Source organism: Salvelinus namaycush, chromosome 9, assembly GCF_016432855.1.
Source record: "Salvelinus namaycush isolate Seneca chromosome 9, SaNama_1.0, whole genome shotgun sequence".
NCBI classification, from domain to species: Eukaryota; Metazoa; Chordata; class Actinopteri; order Salmoniformes; family Salmonidae; genus Salvelinus; species Salvelinus namaycush.
The window spans coordinates 20,984,021-21,001,888 of NC_052315.1; the positions used below are offsets into that span (position 1 = coordinate 20,984,021).

General features: G+C 43.3%; 1 protein-coding gene across 1 annotated transcript in view; it reads left to right on the forward strand.

Annotated features, from left to right (window-relative positions):
- The window catches only part of LOC120053812 (A-kinase anchor protein 13-like), a 64,662-nt gene that overhangs the window by 31,455 nt on the left and 15,339 nt on the right, over window positions 1–17,868 (forward strand). Inside the window, exons 6-14 of the mRNA XM_039001072.1 lie at window positions 1,649–1,764; window positions 7,200–7,987; window positions 8,598–8,654; window positions 9,130–9,189; window positions 10,550–10,709; window positions 10,916–11,021; window positions 13,646–13,673; window positions 13,808–13,922; window positions 17,122–17,278. Of these exons, the coding sequence (XP_038857000.1) occupies window positions 1,649–1,764; window positions 7,200–7,987; window positions 8,598–8,654; window positions 9,130–9,189; window positions 10,550–10,709; window positions 10,916–11,021; window positions 13,646–13,673; window positions 13,808–13,922; window positions 17,122–17,278 (1,587 nt within the window). The remainder of the gene's footprint in view (window positions 1–1,648; window positions 1,765–7,199; window positions 7,988–8,597; window positions 8,655–9,129; window positions 9,190–10,549; window positions 10,710–10,915; window positions 11,022–13,645; window positions 13,674–13,807; window positions 13,923–17,121; window positions 17,279–17,868) is intronic.

Here is a 17,868-nt window from a genome sequence, read left to right on the forward strand (position 1 = left end):
AGGAAAATAACCTCTCACTCAATGTCAACAAAACAAAGGAGCTGTTCGTCGACTCCAGGAAACAGCAGAGGGAGCACGCCCCTATCCACATTGACGGTACCGCAGTGGAGAAGGTGGAAAGCTTCAAGTTCCTCAGCGTACACATCACTGACGATCTGAAATGGTCCACCCACACAGACAGTGTGGAGAAAAAGGCGCAATGGCGTATCCTCAACCTCAGGAGGCTGAAGAAATTTGTCTTGGCCCCTAAAGCCCTCACAAATTTTTACAGATGCACAATCGAGAGCATTCTGTCAGGCTGTATCACCGCCTGGTACAGCAACTGCACAGCTTGCAACCGCAGGGCTCTCCAGAGGGTGGTGCGGTCTGCCCAACGCATCACCGGGGCCAAGCTACCTGCACTCCAGGACACCTACAGCACCCGATGTCACATGAAGGCCAAAAAGATCATCAAGGATATCAACCACCCGAGCCACGGCCTGTTCACCCCACTATGATCCAGAAGACGAGGTCAGTACAGATGCATCAAAAGCTGGGACCGAGAGACTGAAAAACAGCTTCTATCTTAAGGCCATCAGACTGCTAAATAGCCATCACTAGCCGGCTTCCACCCGGTTACGCAACTCTGCACCTTAGAGGCTGCTGCCCTATATACATTGACTTGGAATCACTGGCCACTTTAATAATGGAACCCTTGTCACTTTAATAATGTTTACATACTGCTTTACTCGTCTCATATGTATGTACTGTATTCTATTTTACTGTGTTTTAGTCAATGCCACTCAATCTAATATTTATATATTTCTAAATCCCATTCTTTTACTTTTAGATTTGTATGTATTGTTATGAATCTTTTTTAGATACTACTGCATTGTTAGATACTACTGTACTGTTGGAGCTAGGAATACAAACATTTCGCTACACAATCTATAACATCTGCTACATATGTGTATGTGACCAATAACATTTGATTTGATCATAGCTTAAAAATATCTCCAAATCACTGCATCTCTGTATCTTGTGTTTCTGTTATGGTTTTCCCTTCACTTTAGGCTTTCACTTCCACTGTTCCACCGGTTGCTAGGCCAAACAATGACAAAACAACAACCCACTCATACAGTATACTCATATAGAATAAAATCCTTTCTGACATCAACATCCTGCCCAAAACGATTGCAACTAGCGATGCAAGGATGTTTTGCAGCACATTTTTCTTCCTGATCATTTGACTGTGTTGTGATCAAAGTGGTGTATCTGGCCCAATTCTCTTAGAAATTGTGACCTTGATGATCAATCTTTCTGTTGTGTTTTGATATTGAAAAATCGGATTGTATTTTAAAGCCTGTTGACTTGGGACTCCCGAGTGGCGCAGAGGTCTAAGGCACTGCATCTCAGGGCCAGAGGCGTCGCTATAGTACCTCGTTCGAATCCAGGCTGTATCACATCTGGCTGTGATTGGTAGTCCCATAGGGCAGCACACAATTGACTCTGCATTGGCTGGAGTAGGCTGTCATTGTAAATAAGAATGTGTTCTTAACTGACTTGCCTAGTTAAATACAGGTTAAATTTTAAAATTAAATTAAATATGTGCTGCCTTGCCATGGTAAATATCTGACTCTAATCTTAATACCAATTTTCTCTTTCCCAGAATTCCCAGTATCCCCATGCTCAGAGAGTGTTGGAGGCTCTGTGTCGACCACTGGTGCCCTGCGGGACTCAGTCAGTGATTTGGACAGTCTGGGAGAGAACAGTGTCTTCAGAAAGGTGAGATCAGCACACTGGAACGAGACATTCCCTTTATAGTCACAATGTGTCTTGAGTGGCTATGACATGATAGCATACGAGTATATTATAAGTCAGTTATCCTATAACACAAACAACATGGTCTATGACTTTATGTTGTATGTTTCTGGTGATATAGTTCCATATAATTCCCAGCCCCTCTATTCGTTAGTTTATGTTTTGGCCTCTGGCCCCCACCTTCAGTCCACAGCAGACTGGTCAGCTTGCCTGTTCCATGTGACATCAGCAGCCTCCCATGAGCACTCCTTCCTGGGCCAGCTAACTCATTATGACCTCATCCCCCTCGCACGCTCATTACCGCCCTTCCTGCCCTGCCCTGCCCCCACTCTTTTTTTCAACGTTTACACACTGGAGGGTGGCTGCGGCATAATGGCACTCCAATGCAATGTCACACTACAGTTTTGGTCCTCATTTATTGTTTCTTGTGGATAAATACTGATTTTGGCATTTACTACTAAAGGCCATAGAACCATTGAAGAACATATTCATAAATGGCAAAAAGGACAGTCAAAAAATAAATAAGAAGAAACAAGATTTTGTGTCTGTCCTAAATCAGGAAATATATATAGTGCATTTGGAAAGTATTCAGACACCTTGACTTTTTTCACATTTTGTTACGTTACAGCCATATTCTGAAATTGATTAAATATTTTTTTCCCTCATCAATCTACACACAATACCCTGTAATGACAATGCAGAAACTGTTTTTTGGCATTTTTTGCAAATGTATGAAATAAAATTAAACTGAAATGTAACATTTACATAAGTATTCAGTCCCTTTACTCAGGAGTGGCTTCCATCTGGTCACTCTACCATAAATGCCTGATTGGTGGAGTGCTGCAGAGATGGTTGTCTTTCTGGAAGGTTCTCCCATCTCCACAGAGGAACTCTGGAGCTCTGTCAGAATGACCATCGGGTTCTTGGTCACCTCCCTGACCAAGGCCCTTCTCCCCCGATTGCTCAGTTTGGCCGGGCGGCAAGCTCTAGGAAGAGAGGCCACTGTGTTCTTGGGGACCTTCAATGCTGCAGAAATGTTTTTGTACCCTTCCCCAGATCTGTGTCTCGACACAATCCTGTCTTGGAGCTCTACGGACAATGCCTTCGACCTCATGGCTTGGTTTTTGCTCTGACATGCACTGTCAACTGTGGGACCTTATATAGACGGATGTGTGCCTTTCCAAATCATGTCCAATCAATTGAATTTACCACAGGTGGACATGTCAAGGATGATCAATGGAAACAGGATGCACCTGAGCTCAATTTCGAGTCTCATAGCAAAGGGTCTGAATACTTATATAAATTAAGTATTTCTGTTTTAAAACTTTAATACATTTGCAAAAATTTCTATATATTTTTTTTCCTTTGTCATTATGGGGTATTGTGTGTAGATTAACGTAGAGAAAACATAATTTTATATATTTTAGAATAAGGCTGTATCGTAACAAAATGTGGAAAAGTCAAGGGGTCTGAATACTTTCCGAATGCGCTGTATATACAATTTACACATATTTAACCACTTTTTTTCGGTAGTCACAAAACAATCTTCATGCTTCCATTTGTTTTTTAAAACCGGTACCGGTTACCTTCAGACGAGTTCTGTGACAGTTTTAGGGGTCGTAGAGCAAAACGGAGAGGTGTTCGTGAGAATCTCCCCTTTCCACAATCTCCCCTTTCCATTAGTGTGTGCCCCCCCCCACAAAAAAAGTTATCTCTAGCTTAAACTGACTGATTTTTTTGTTATGTAATATAGATTAACGCACCAGTGCATCAACCAACTCTAGGGGGTTAAACACTATTATTGCACACAGAGTGAGTCCATGCAACTTATTATGTGACTTGTTAGGCAAAGTTTTACTCTTGAACTTATTTAGGCTTGCCATAACAAAGGGGTTGAATAGTTATTGACTCAAGACATTTTCATTTTTTATTAATTTGTAAACATATCTAAAAACGTAATTCCACTTTAACATTCTGGGGTATTGTGTGTAGACCAGTGACACAAAATTTCAATTGAATCCATTTAAAATTCAGGCTGGTCAAGGGGTGTGAATACTTTCTAAAGGCACTGTATCTCCCCTCTAACTACTCCCAGACCTGTCTCTGCCTCTCCGCCTCTGGTGTTGAGGTCTGCCATTATGCAATAGATTTTGAAAGTTCGAGTGAACTCAGCACTTTGGACAGACACAGCCAGTCAGTGACCAAAAAAGGACCTGTTACAGTTAGACTTTCACTACTCAAAGGCCCTTTAAAACAATCCTGTAAATCTATTTTTTAAAGCTACGTTTTTAGCTGTGTTTGTGTTTGTGTGTGTGTGTGTGTGTGTGTGTGTGTGTGTGTGTGTGTGTGTGTGTGTGTGTGTGTGTGTGTGTGTGTGTGTGTGTGTGTGTGTGTGTGTGTGTGTGTGTGTGTGTGAGACACTGCATGTGGGTCTTGTAGGCAAAATTAGTATAGTGGTTATTACATGTGTTTTCATGTTAGATTTTAGTGTTTTATTTTAGTTTGTTAGTTTTTAGACTTGATTTACTAGTTTTTATTTAGTTTTAGTTTGATAACAACATTTCTATTTCGTTTTATTATTTAATTTCTGTTTTAGTGTTAGGGACAGAAAGTAGCCTATGCGTGGGAGGCTAGGAGCCATTTATATGTTGTAGGCCTACAGTCTTTTTTGGGGGGGATGCCACTTCTTGCCGCTGAGGGGCAGTAATACATTAGGTGATGGGCCAAGACCATAGACTTGGATAGACATTACATCTCTGTATCTGTGTCATGAAGGCATCTGGGAGCGTCTGGGCATCGCCATTGACACCGTCTTCATCTTGAAATAGTACATTTTCTTCTTCACAAGTAGAATTCATTGGCTGATCCCTCCTCCATATAACTCCACGGCCAGGACATAGGCTTGGTTTAAATTGGAAATCAATCCTAAAGTGACTTTAATTTAAAGGATAAGCACCTAGACTGGTACAATAAATATGGTGGAAGGAAACTCTCTTGTTTACACCAATCTAATGCTTTTTTAACTTTAGTAGTAGATGTAAGAAGAATCAAGTACCTTTACCTTTATCTGACAGAAAGAGAGGATGAAAAACAACAAATGAAGTTATGGCACATTTGACATGTTATGTTTATGTAATTGTCACGATCGTCATAATAAGCGGACCAAGGCGCAGCGGGATATGAGGACATCGTCTTTTATTAGAGATGACGAAACACGAAACGAACACTTTTACAAAACAAAACAACAAACGACCGTGAAGCTACAAACGTTAGTGCATACACAAGCTACAAACGTTCAACATAGACAATTACCCACAAACACCTAAAGCCTATGGCTGCCTTAAATATGGCTCCCAATCAGAGACAACAATAAACAGCTGTCTCTGATTGAGAACCAAATCAGGCAACCATAGACTTTCCTAAACACCTACACTGAACACAACCCCATACATACTACAAAACCCCCTAAACAATACACACACCCTAAACTAGACAAAACACACAAACATCCCCCATGTCACACCCTGACCTAACTAAAATAATAAAGAAAATCAATATAACAAAGGCCAGGGTGTGACAGTAATATTAAATGTATGACTGACTAACCCCTTCAAATAGAGTTATTAAAAACAGTTGCAAAAACATAAGCAATAAAACACTTCTTCACAAATCTAGATAAATAAAGGTTAAATGTATATATATTTTGGGATTCAGCTTGGGATTCAGGGGCATAAACCAGATCCAGTGCCACAGGGCACAGCTTTGGATAAACAGCCATCCTTGCCTGCCTGAACTGGAGAGGTGACTCTGTAAACATGCCCCTTTACCTCTTCCAAGTATTTCTGCAACTCAACCGGGGCACTTAATGCCATGCTAGATTGACCCTCTGGCTGGACGGTGACCTCAAACACAATCTTCGATGCAAGGAAGCTATATTCCTGAAGCACTATGGTCGAGATGCTTGCTGGATTCATCGTTATGGCATCTTCCTGGGGTCCTGCTGCTCCATGGCTGTACTCTCTGATTTTCTGAAGTACAAAAGACTGCGTCCCTCATCAGTGGCTCCATCTCTGTTGAGCTAAGTGCCAGAGACACTTGGGTCCATGAGGCAAGCTAATGCAGGGGTTGGACCAAAGTTGGATGCCAGAGGATTCAGTATGCATGCAAAGAGCTCACGCAGTAACTTCAGGAGGACCTGTGGCAACTATTTTGCAACAGTAGTTGACTGCAAGTGTGCCTCAAGGCAAGTCACCACATCAATCAGTGAATGGCTGTCAGTTTGAAGTTGGGTGGGTTGGATTGCGAACGGCTCCATCAACTTCACAAGCTGTTCTAGATTGTCTCAGTTACTTCCTGTACTCGCCCTCAGATTTCTTGACTGTTAGCTAGTGATAGATAAGGATAGTGATGCACAAGCTACGCCTATTTGAAACATCGGCATCTAATGGCAGCATTTACCGCCAGATTCAGAAGCTCAAAAACCCCATTACAAAAAAAGTTTGAAAACCCCTTTTAGATTTTTGTCCCGAGTGTAGAAGAAAAAAAATAAACTTAATTTATGATGGTTTTTATTTTAGTTAGTTTTACGGTCAAAGAGAGTAGTTTCAGTATAGTTTTCTTTTTTCAAATGTTTTAATTTCGCTTTACTAAATAGTTTTTCCAATTTTAGTTTTTGTTTTAGTTTCAGTTTTCATTTACTATAATAATCTTGCCTGTAGGTGTGTGTTTGTGTAGACAGTGTTAGCTGGTTGAATGCTGCTCTGCTGCATGAGCTCAGGAAGGGTGACTCATTTGTTCTGGAAGCTGATATTCTATGGCCTGGTCCTCATAAAGGGGCCTGCATGATTATGCTCTGAGCCACAGTGGCCGTCGGTTAGCTCACCACCCGCTCGCACGCCCAGTGCTGGCACTACTGGACAATGTGAAAACTAATGATACAGTCCCAATGGAAATCATCTGCAGCCTGCCTGCCTGCCGGCCTCCCTAAAGGGTGTGTGTGTGTTTCTCTTGTTATGTAACCTTTTATAGGGCTGGAAAGAACTCTCTCTCCCAGCAGCATGTCTATCTCTCACTGCCTTGCCCTTTCCCCTCGCCACACTGAAGGCTGCAGTAAGCTCAGACTAAAGGCAGCTCAGACCGGTCATCAAGTCTAACCTCACTGGCATACAAGACAGGACATTAAGTCAAAACTGACTACTTTGACAATAGATAGAGATTTATTTAGCTTTCACACCTTTAGTATAATTGATATTTTTAGCTTTGTTTTTGGTGTAAAATGAAGTCCCCCTTACCCAAATGTGTTAGCTGAAATGTGCAATTCCAAATCCTTCCACAATGCCATTCAGTTGACTTTGACTGCAGCGGGTAACAGGGTCTTTCTGTATTCTCTCTGTCCAAAGGGAGAGGAGGCTGTGACTGGGCCAAGTGAAAGCAACAGTGGTGTGTCGGTGTCCTTCTCCTCCATAGACGACGTGGCCAGTGTGGGTCCCCTCAGCGCCTGCTCCCAGGGCAGTGTGGGTCCTCTCAGTGTCTCCTCCCAGGGCAGTGTGGGTCCTCTCAGCGCCTGCTCCCAGGGCAGTGTGGGTCCTCTCAGCGCCTGCTCCCAGGGCAGTGTGGGTCCTCTCAGCGCCTGCTCCCAAGGCAGTGTGGGTCCCCTCAGCGCCTGCTCCCAGGGCAGTGTGGGTCCCCTCAGCGCCTGCTCCCAGGGCAGTGTGGGTCCCCTCAGCGCCTGCTCCCAGGGAAGTGTGGGTCCTCTCAGCGTCTCCTCCCAGGGCAGTGTGGGTCCTCTCAGCGCCTGCTCCCAGGGCAGTGTGGGTCCTCTCAGCGCCTGCTCCCAGGGCAGTGTGGGTCCTCTCAGCGTCTCCTCCCAGGGCAGTGTGGGTCCCCTCAGCGCCTGCTCCCAGGGCAGTGTGGGTCCTCTCAGCGCCTGCTCCCAGGGCAGTGTGGGTCCTCCTTGGGCAGGGGCGGGGGCAGGGGTGTTGAGCACTAGGGCCAGTTGGAGTGCCGGAGACGCCTGGCAGACGACAGGGAGGGGGGGAGAGGAGGACGAGAGGAAAGACAAGCTGACAGAGGTGCCTGTGTGCTCCGCTATCCTGCGCTCCTCTATCCGCTCACTCTCTCCGTTCCGCCGGCACAGCTGGGGCCCGGGGAAGAATCCCGCAGGAGACACAGACATGAACCAACGCAGGTGAGTCCTCTTAACCCCACACACTGACCTCTAACTCAACACGCTCACTACCCTATAGTACATACCCAGGAAGGATAGCTATGGATGAATGGTGAAAAGTCATAATCTGTGTGAACCATAAGCCTCCAACTCCTACAGTATCCTGACTTGTCCTCGGTATGATGATATCTATTGAGGAGTCACTTGAGACAGTAGTACCCTCGGAAGTGCAGTCTGCAGGGATGAGACTGACAGAGACTTGCTTTCCGAGGACTGGTCCTCATACGGCCTCAAGTTCAGACACTTTGTGTTTGTGTGTCAGTGGGCCACTGTTTGTGTGTGTGAGCGCATGTGTATGTAGATATTTGTCTCTGTGTGTATTTAATCCATGCTTGTCCCTCAGGGGGCCTTATACAGTACAGTTAGATACGCCTTGAGGCACCTCTGTGTCAGTGGACTTTGTGGGAAAGGCCTGGTCCAGGTCAAAGGTTAAACACTGTGATTTTTATTGGCACCATTTTCCTTCTTATTCATTATCACCCATGTGATCATGTACTGTACTGTCAGTGCTCTCATCTCTCTGTTCATCCCATCTTTTCTGTCCTCTGCTCATCTCCCCATCTCTTCTCAGTTTATTGCAAGGTCAAGGGGAAGGGAAGCCTCGAAAGCCAACATTTCATAGGAGAAGGTACCACAGTTATTCCTCACTGATTCCATTCTGACTCTCCCTTGTGTGTCACTGCCAAGCTGTGTTTTAATTATGGGTAGAAAATGTAAAACGCATTGCTACCTATATTGAGCAATCCCTAATCAAATCAAATTGTATTTTATGTGCCTTATGCTATGGAAAAATCATTTCTAAAACATGTAAAGAATGAAGACAGTGAAACTTTATTTCTCTCCAATATGATATGTATCAAGCCACCTCAATGGGAAAAAAAACCTTCCCCATTAACCCACCACTTTTACCTTTGACCATCACATCTCACCCTGAAATAACGTCACCCTTTCCCTTCTGCTCCTGTCTGTCTGTCTCCTCCTCTCCTCTCCTCTCCTCTCCTCTCCTCTCCTCTCCTCTCCTCTCCTCTCCTCTCCTCTCCTCTCCTCTCCTCTCCTCTCCTGTCCCTTTCCATCCCTGTCCCTCCCTGGCTTCTCCCTGTCAGTATGAGCTGGTGTCCCTCCAACGTCCCCCCTCCCCACCCGGAACAGATTGATAGCAGAAGGTATGCCATCACCGTGTCAACTAATAGCTTTAGAGGACAAATACACAAACAATATGAAATAAATAAAAAGAGAGGAAGAGGCCTCTGCATGTTCTCTGCTCTGTGCATGTCTGTGTCTGGCTTGGTGTGTCTCTGGCTTGGTGTATGCTTTGTCACTGCTGCTGTTGCTCTCTCTTTGTCTTATTCACCTTGTTGGTCAGTTGTGGTCGACCTCAGCGATGCACAGTCACTTATCTTCTTCCACTCTCCCTCTGTCTCTCTCTCTCTCTCTGAGACAAGGAAGCTAGAATTTAGAGAGGAAGCATCAAGCATCTTTAGAACAATAGTATTATACTGCTACACTGCTGGTTAACTATTGCAAAGATTAGAATGACTAATATAGTCATCATCATCAGTGAGCCAGACAGGTGAGTTATGGTTTTAGTTCAGTTCATCTCGCTAAGCCAGACTTACAGCTTCAGTGAGAGGATCAATTGACACACAGCTAGACTGAGATAATAGGTCTGTTGTACTCTAATACTGAATGCTGATTTCTTATGCATTCATAAATTACATAAGTATGGTCTCAAAGGAGTTTATTTGTCGCCTATTATTTAACATACTACACTTTTGAATCAAGTTAACTAGGTTGTTTAACTGATTTGTAGCTTGGGGAATTGTATTTTTATGTTTATTTTACTTCAGTTATTTTCCCCTTACATTTGTGTTTAGGTTTACATGTATGTGTTCCTTCCTGTTTGTGCTGGTGTTCATATGTATTTCCTTTGGCTATACATGCTTTTCCTCTTTTCTCTATCTCATCATCTCCTCACTGCTCTACTGCAGGGATCTAGTTAAAGGACAAATCCACTCAAAAATATATTTCGGTATTTTTTTATTAGTCCACTTTTAAAACAGTCCCAAATGTTTTGCATGTCGACAGTCAAGTTTTCAACATATTAGACTTTCAAGATGTGCAAAACGCATCATCATCATCATGATGTGGCAAGTGACACTTTGCTTCTTGAAAATCAAATATCTTCCAAACGTAACTGCTGACATGCAAAACATTTTGGGACTGTATCAACAGTGGACTAATTAAAACAATTAAAAAATATTGTTTTGGATTGGATTTTTCCTTTAACTGTGAATATGTGTATGTACTTGTGCACTCCACTTGTGTGGTTTCAGTTTTGAAATAACTGATTGTGTCATCCTTTCTGGAGCATGAAGATCTGCTGGGTGTGAGTTCACTTCCTGCCAAGGGTTTAAAGATCTCACAGGGTGTTTGTATCTACTGTCCCTAAACAAATTACCACATCTATCACCAGAAACACCAGTGGAGTGTTCTTTCACTAACATGGTATTGTTTTGTCTGCAGTTACAGTTTGGAGGGTCTGGCTGGAGAGGAGGATGCTGGGAAGATCTCCTCTGGTGTGGGAACTGTTGCGCGTCTGGACAGTGAGGAGAGGGGCTCACTTCTGTCCCTAACAGAGGAGCAGGAGTCAGACCTGGGAGACTACATCAGCCTCGACAGCCAGGTAACCCTCACACACTATACTGTCCAGACGTATCTTTACCATAGAGGTCCTGTGTTTTGCTTGCACAATGACTTGCACTTGCACTGAATCAATGAATCTTCGTACCATCCCATGTAGACTGGTTCTCTCTATGCACAGTAGTTCATGTTTTATTTTCACCCAGACAGCTCACTGATCTCTCTCTCTCTCTCTCTCCTTTATTTCAGAAATCAGGAAGAGTTCTGCCTGTGAGACACAGCTGTCCCTCCATTCCTCACCAAGCACTCACCAAGTCGGTGTCCATGCTGGCCATCAGTCACAGAGACCTGGATGGTGAGGGTCACTTTAACACTCTCTCTCTGGGTTACCCTCTATATCCTTCTCTCTTTCTTTCTCTCTCTCTCTCTCTCTCTTTCTTTCTCTCTCTCTCTGTGGTGACATGGTGGTACACAAGGCCAGGGCGTGTACCCACAAAGCGTCTCAGAGTAAGAGTGTCGATCTAGGATCAGTTTAGCCTTTTAGGTCATTATGAATAAGATTATATGGACGAATCCTAGATCAGCACTCCTACTCTGAAATGGTTTGTGGATTCAGGCCCATGCCTCTATCTATCCAACAATCAAGTCTCCTGTCACCTGCTGTTTCCAACCTCGTCCTACAGGTACATTTTCTCTCTGTCCCTCTGCTGTGTTTCCCAGACAGGAATCAGGTGGTTTGTTAACTCTCTCAATCCCAATCTCCTCTGGGGCTAACAGGGGCTACTGTTAGATCTTCTCATCACTATCACTGGGGTTGTTATTTCTCCCTTCTCTGGTTTCCCTGTCCCTTTGTGTAGGGTTCACTCATTTGATCACTTGGAAGGGAATGAGGGACGGCCCAGGTTCTTGTGCTAATTTAACGTGTGATTTGATATTTTTTGTACCCTTCAACTGGATAGCCAGTGGACGGACTCGACCAAAGAGGCGCATCTCCTTCTCCTTCAGCATCTCTCCGACCTTCCCAAAATCTAGAACATTATTTTCTATTGGCTCTTCCTCCAGTGATGAGGAGGAGGTAGTGAGTAAGTTCTACATTTCCCAGAATGCCCTGAGTGGCCCCTTAGCCCCTGGCTGCTTCCTGTGTAGTGTGCCTCTAGGTCAACCCGTGTCACTGAAGGACGTTACCTCTCTCTAAATCAACTCTTTTAAACCAATTTATCTCTGTTTGGTCCCCTAACCTTAACAAGGTTAACATTGTCAGGCAAATAATTTGGTTTGATAAAATATCAATCAGTACAAGTCATTGTTTCAAATTTGTGTTTACTTACAGAGGCTTAAATTGCCTCTAGTTACTAATACAAATCTCAACAGGTGATCAAAAATGCACTGTTTGCTGTTCTGTTTATGTGACGTTTCAAGCAAATTCAACTATTTGATCAGTTTCGAAAACCTTGGCTGCCATGAAAATGACTGAAAAAAGTATGAAAGGATGTCAAACCTGCCAAGATGTTCACATATTTCATAAACGTTCATGAACAGTTAACTCTTTTGTCCTTTTAAGAGCCTTGTATTTCTGAACTATATCTACATTGCTGAAACCCATGCAAGAACAGCAGACTCATTGTCCAGATTTTTTAAAAGAGTAGGGACGCTGTAGCAGAGTGAAAAGCCCTTTGCAGTCCAGTCAGCCATATGTTACATCTGCTGGAGACGCATATAAACCCAGAATCTATTTCCCACTATTGGTATCTAACTGAGATCAAATAATCAGCTTTCTGTTAGCATAGTAGCCCCTTTTCAAAGTAGCACTTTTTCTATTGTATTTGACATGGCTGACATTCCTATTATGTCTCTCCTGTGAGTTTTACACACATTTCTCCCCTCTCTTTCCTCCATCAGTTCTACTTATTCCCCCTAGCCTCCATTCTTTGGAATCTACATAAACACATTTCAAAGTGTTCCTGTTGGGCTTCACAGCTGCTAGAAAGGATAGGAACATTTCACTGCTGCTGTCACGCTCCTTTGAGCCTTGTATATTATTTTGGAGAGAACGATAGGAAGAAAATCCCTGTCCGGGCCGTTGCTGGAGGATGACGTTTCAAAGGGCTTTCGCTGCTCTAGCGTGTCATATCTACAGCTTAAGAGCTGTGAGAGATTTTGCCTGGCAATTTTTTGTTGTTGAAAATGTCTCTGTGTTTGTCGTGATATGTGTGTCTTATTGAGCTTTGTTGTAGTTCTGAGGCTGAGTTTCAGTGCTGTGTCTGGCCCTCAGTAAATCTCTTTATTATTGGCCACCCTTGACTACTACTGTACATGTATGCTGCATAATTGTCACATTCCTTGTGTATGTATTTGTTGGTCTTGTTGTTAATTGGCCAAGTCCATAACCAAATGACCCAGTGTGCAATTCCACATTTAACCTGGTTCTGTTGGATGTTGGTACTACTACATGTTATGTGATATCACCTCTGCTTGGAAATCTATTGTAATGGTTATGTAATGTATGCTTGTACTGAACCAAAATACTGATAAAAGTACATATCCTGGGGGGGGGGATTCCACTCTGTAATCTCTGTTGTTTCAACATGCTTTCATTGCTCGTATTGTATATAAATGTACAAATGTACAACTATATTTTGATCTTATTTATATTTCTCTAACTACATTTACAACTCCCTGTCCCATTTAAGGTGGCAGGTAGCCTACCACGTAGAGTGTGGGCCAATATACCGAAATGTCGGTGATTCAAATACCTGAGCCGACACGGTGAAAAATCTGTAGATGTGCCCTTGTGCAAGGCACTTAACCCTAATTTGTTCCAGGGGCACCGTACTACTATGGCTAACCCTGTAAAACACCACATTTCACTGCACCTATCTGGTGTACCAATAAAAATAATACAAATATAAATAAATAAATGACACAATCTGCTGTTCCATTGATCCAGCTCATCACCTCCTCTCTCTATTTCTGCTGTAGGAATGGGATCGGCATCACTAGAGCACAGGTAAGACAGAAACCTTGTCCTGTTTTATATGGGCCTGTTCTTAAAGGCTATTTCTCCAGCAGGGTAGTATCTGGCAGTCTGAATGACAGTATACTGAGTTTATCTCTATGGTTCTCCTACTCTTTTTCATCCAGCATCTCTGAGGAGGACCCGGGGCCACTGCGGAGCGACTCTGAGGGGAGACAGGGGACCAAGGTCAGCCGCACCTTCAGTTACCTCAAGAGCAAGATGAGTACTAAGAAGAACAAGGTGAGTGTCCATTCAGCCTCTCTTCCTCCTCCTGCACTAGCGAAGCAAATCACATTTTATTGGTCACATGCTTTGTAAACAACAACAGGTGTAGACTAACAATGAAACAACCGGCGTAGGGCCTGGCTCAGAGTTGCCCCTCAGGGGAAAATAAAGGTGCATTGAAGTTAATTGAATTTAAGAAGCTCCAGTAGTACACTACCTTTTCAGTCTGACCCAAGCGCCGTTGTCTGTATTGGTGTTGAATCCAATGGATTATTACGTGTCTAAAGGTTTCTCATTATAGTTCTTTGGATACAAGTTTTCAGGTTATAATTTATGTCCAGGCTAATAGCTGTGTGCAGGCTAATACACATATTGCAATCTCAAAACTGTCGTTTCCGGAATAAGATAATTTCCCCTGGCGCTTATCTGTGTTCTAGGTGTCATAATCAGATTGTAAATGACTGTGAGGGAGTATACAGTATATATCTGCTGGGTAAGTGTATCTGGCTGTGAGTTGTGAGAAGCAGAGCGAGGTGCCTGGTCTGCACGCAGTAGGGAAGCCAAACAGGAAACAGAGGCATGCTGTGGTTTGTCTCAAACAGACGTCTGTATGGCATCACTGCTGCTACCAAAACAAACCACAATTCTTTCAGACCTAATAACATTAGACTTCCTGATAACATTAAGGGAAATAACAGTAATGCCCAGACCATGCATCAACACAGTTCTCATGTGATTTGATTTCCCTGTGTTGTATCCAAAACAATATCTTTCTATGTATTTTTTAGCAGGCCTAGTTATTACATAGAAGAACATGTTTATCATCAAAAATGCTACTCAATCCATAACACATGCATACAGACCGAGAGAAATGTCCAGTGTTTGTATAGCTTCCAATATGGGTTTTGAAAGTATGTACCTTGTACAGTCCATTCGGAAAGTATTCAGACCCTTTTCCACATTTTGTTAAAGCCTTATTCTTAAATGTATTAAATCGTTTTTTCCCTAATCAATCTACACACAATACCCCATAATGACAAAGCAAAAACAGGTTTTAGCCATTTTTGCTCATTTATAAGAAATAAACTGAAATATCACATATACATAAGTATTCAGACCCTTTACTCAGTACTTTGTTGAACCACCTTTGGCAGCGATTACAGCCTCGAGTCTTCTTGGGTATGACGCTACAAGCTTGACACACCTGTGTTTGGGGAGTTTCTCCCATTGTTCTATGCAGATCCTCTCAAGCTCTGTCAGGTCTCTCCAGAGATGTTTGATCAGGTTCAAGTCCGGGCTCTGGCTGGGCCACTCAAGGACATCCAGAGACTTGTCCCAAAGCCAATCCTGCGTTGTCTTGGCTGTGTGCTTAGGTCATTGTCCTGTTGGAAGGTGAACCTTGACCCCAGAATGAGGTCCTTAGAGCTCTGGGGCAGGTTTTCACTCTGTACTTTGCTCCGTTCATCTTTGCTCGATCCCGACTAATCTCCCAGTCCCTGCCGCTGAAAAACATCGCCACAGCATGATGCTGCCACCACCATGCTTCACTGTAGGGATGGTGCCAGGTTTCCTCTAAGCCAAAGAGTTCAATCTTGGCTTCATCAGACCAGAGAATATTGGTTGTCCTTCTGGAATGTTCTCCCATCTCCACAGATGTACTCTAAAGCTCTGTCAGAGGGACCATCAGGTTCTTGGTCACATCCCTGACCAAGGCCCTTCTCCCCCGATTGCTCAGTTTGGCTTGGCGGGAGCTCTATGAAGAGTCTTGATGGTTCCAAACTTCTTCCATTGAAGAATGATAGAGGCCACTATGTTCTTGAGGACCTTCAATGCTGCAGAAATGTTTTGGTACCCTTCCCCAGATCTGTGCCTCGAAACAATCCTGTCTCGGAGCTCTACGGACAATTCCCTCGACCTCATGGCTTGATTTTTGCTCTGACATGTACTGTCAACTGTGGGACCTTATATAGACAGGTGTGCCTTTTCAAATCATGTACAACCAATTGAATTTACCACAGGTGGACTCCAATCAAGTTGTAGAAACATCTCAAGGATGATCAATGGAAACAGGATGCACCTGAGCTCAATTTCGAGTCTAATAGCAAAGGGTGTGAATACTTATGTAAATAAGTATTTCTGTTTTTTAAATTTTAAATAAAATTATCAAACAATTCTCAACCTGTTTTCACTTTGTCATTATGGAGTATTGTGTGTAGATTGATGAGGAAAAACATACATTTATTCCATTTTAGAATAATGCTGTAACGTAACAAAAGGGAAGGGGTCTGAATACTTTCTGAATGCCCTATACATACTTTACAATAGTTTGCTGAGACTGTGAGCTAGATTATAGGCCGGAAGTTGCAGTGGGGCTGGTGTGTCACGGAGACGGCAAAACAGTCAGCACAGACACTCACGGTACATCCATGGTAGCTCACTTCCTTCTGTTGGGCTGAAGGCTGGCAACATGGGAACGCCAGAGTTCCATCTGTAGATTCTGTACTGCCTGTTGTTCCAGACCAGCGTACAGACCAGCGTTCAGACAGACTGTCACTGTAATAATGTATCAGACAGACAGACAGACTGCCACTGTGATGTTGTGTAGACATTTCCTGGCACACGGTCACTCCCTGAAGCTGGGGGCTGATACAATACAGGATGAGGTAGGGGATATTGGTTCTTTGTGTTGACTAACGCCTGTTGCCTGTCTCACGGCTCACTGCTCAGAAAGGAACAGGCTCTGATACTCTTCTCTAAATACACATTCTTCCCTTTTTCAGGAGGAATTGCTTCAGCAACACATTTAGGTTGAGTCGGAATCATAGGATATTGGAAGTTTCATTTCCTGTACTGATTATGAATGAGTGACTACCTGTACAGTCAACCTGAGAGTGTGTTATCGTCCAGTGTATTGTGTCTGTTGTTATATTGATATACTGTAACCTTTGGTCATAATTATGTTTCTTTTTGTAAATGAGACTTCTGGATAGAAAATATGGAAATATTGTGAAGGGGTTTTTGACAGCTGTCAAACTTTAGTACATCTTTGCGCAAATGACTCATATCTCTCGGCTTTGGCTAAGTACTATCGAAGTGTGAGATCTATTTGTGAGACCTTGATTGCTTACAGTATCTACGGAAAGCATACACAGTGCCATAGTGCTTTGACTTAGAGAATTTATGGTATTTCCTTTGTGTCTCTAACTCTCTGCAGGAGAAAGAGAAGGCTCAGGGGAAGGATAAAGACTCCAAGGAGAAGGAGAAAAAAAACCTGAACGGCCATCTCTTCAGCTCTGTGAACCCAGCCCCATCCGCAACCTGCCACCAATGCAACAAACCCATTATCACTAAAGAAGCCTTCCTCTGCACCAGTAAGACAACAAATCTGTAATGATCTTATCAGAGTGTTTATGAGAAACCAGACTCCACAGAGTTAGTTTGTCACTCTGTTCCATGGTAAGGGACCACTGCTCTAGTTTTGGCGCCATTTGCCACACCTCAATACCCCTTATTCCTTTACATGGTGATTACATAGGCCTACACTTGGTGCTGCTTTGGACCTGTTTTGTGTGTATTTCTACCTTTGAAACTATGCTGTTTTCGTAAGTCAGTAGATTCAGTACTTTACAGTATGTTTTCAGGGGCTCAAGCCGTGTTTTCCATCATTGTGTATTGTCTGGTGGTGGAACATCCTACGTTAGCTCCAAGTAATGTGACAAAATGGTGACTGGTTCTCCTCCTGTTTATTCATTCAGTCTAGTCACTTTACTGAAACTGCTCCATATTGAGCAGGACACGGGAAATTCTACATGTCCAGGGTCTATCTGCAGAGAGCTAAAGAGGATGTTGTTTATTTTGGGGCCATCAGAAGTGGACGTATATAGGAACTATGTCGCTGCAGTATATTCATTCCTTCCATCATCTCTGTATGGCCAGCAGCATGCATTAGAAGAGCAGAGTA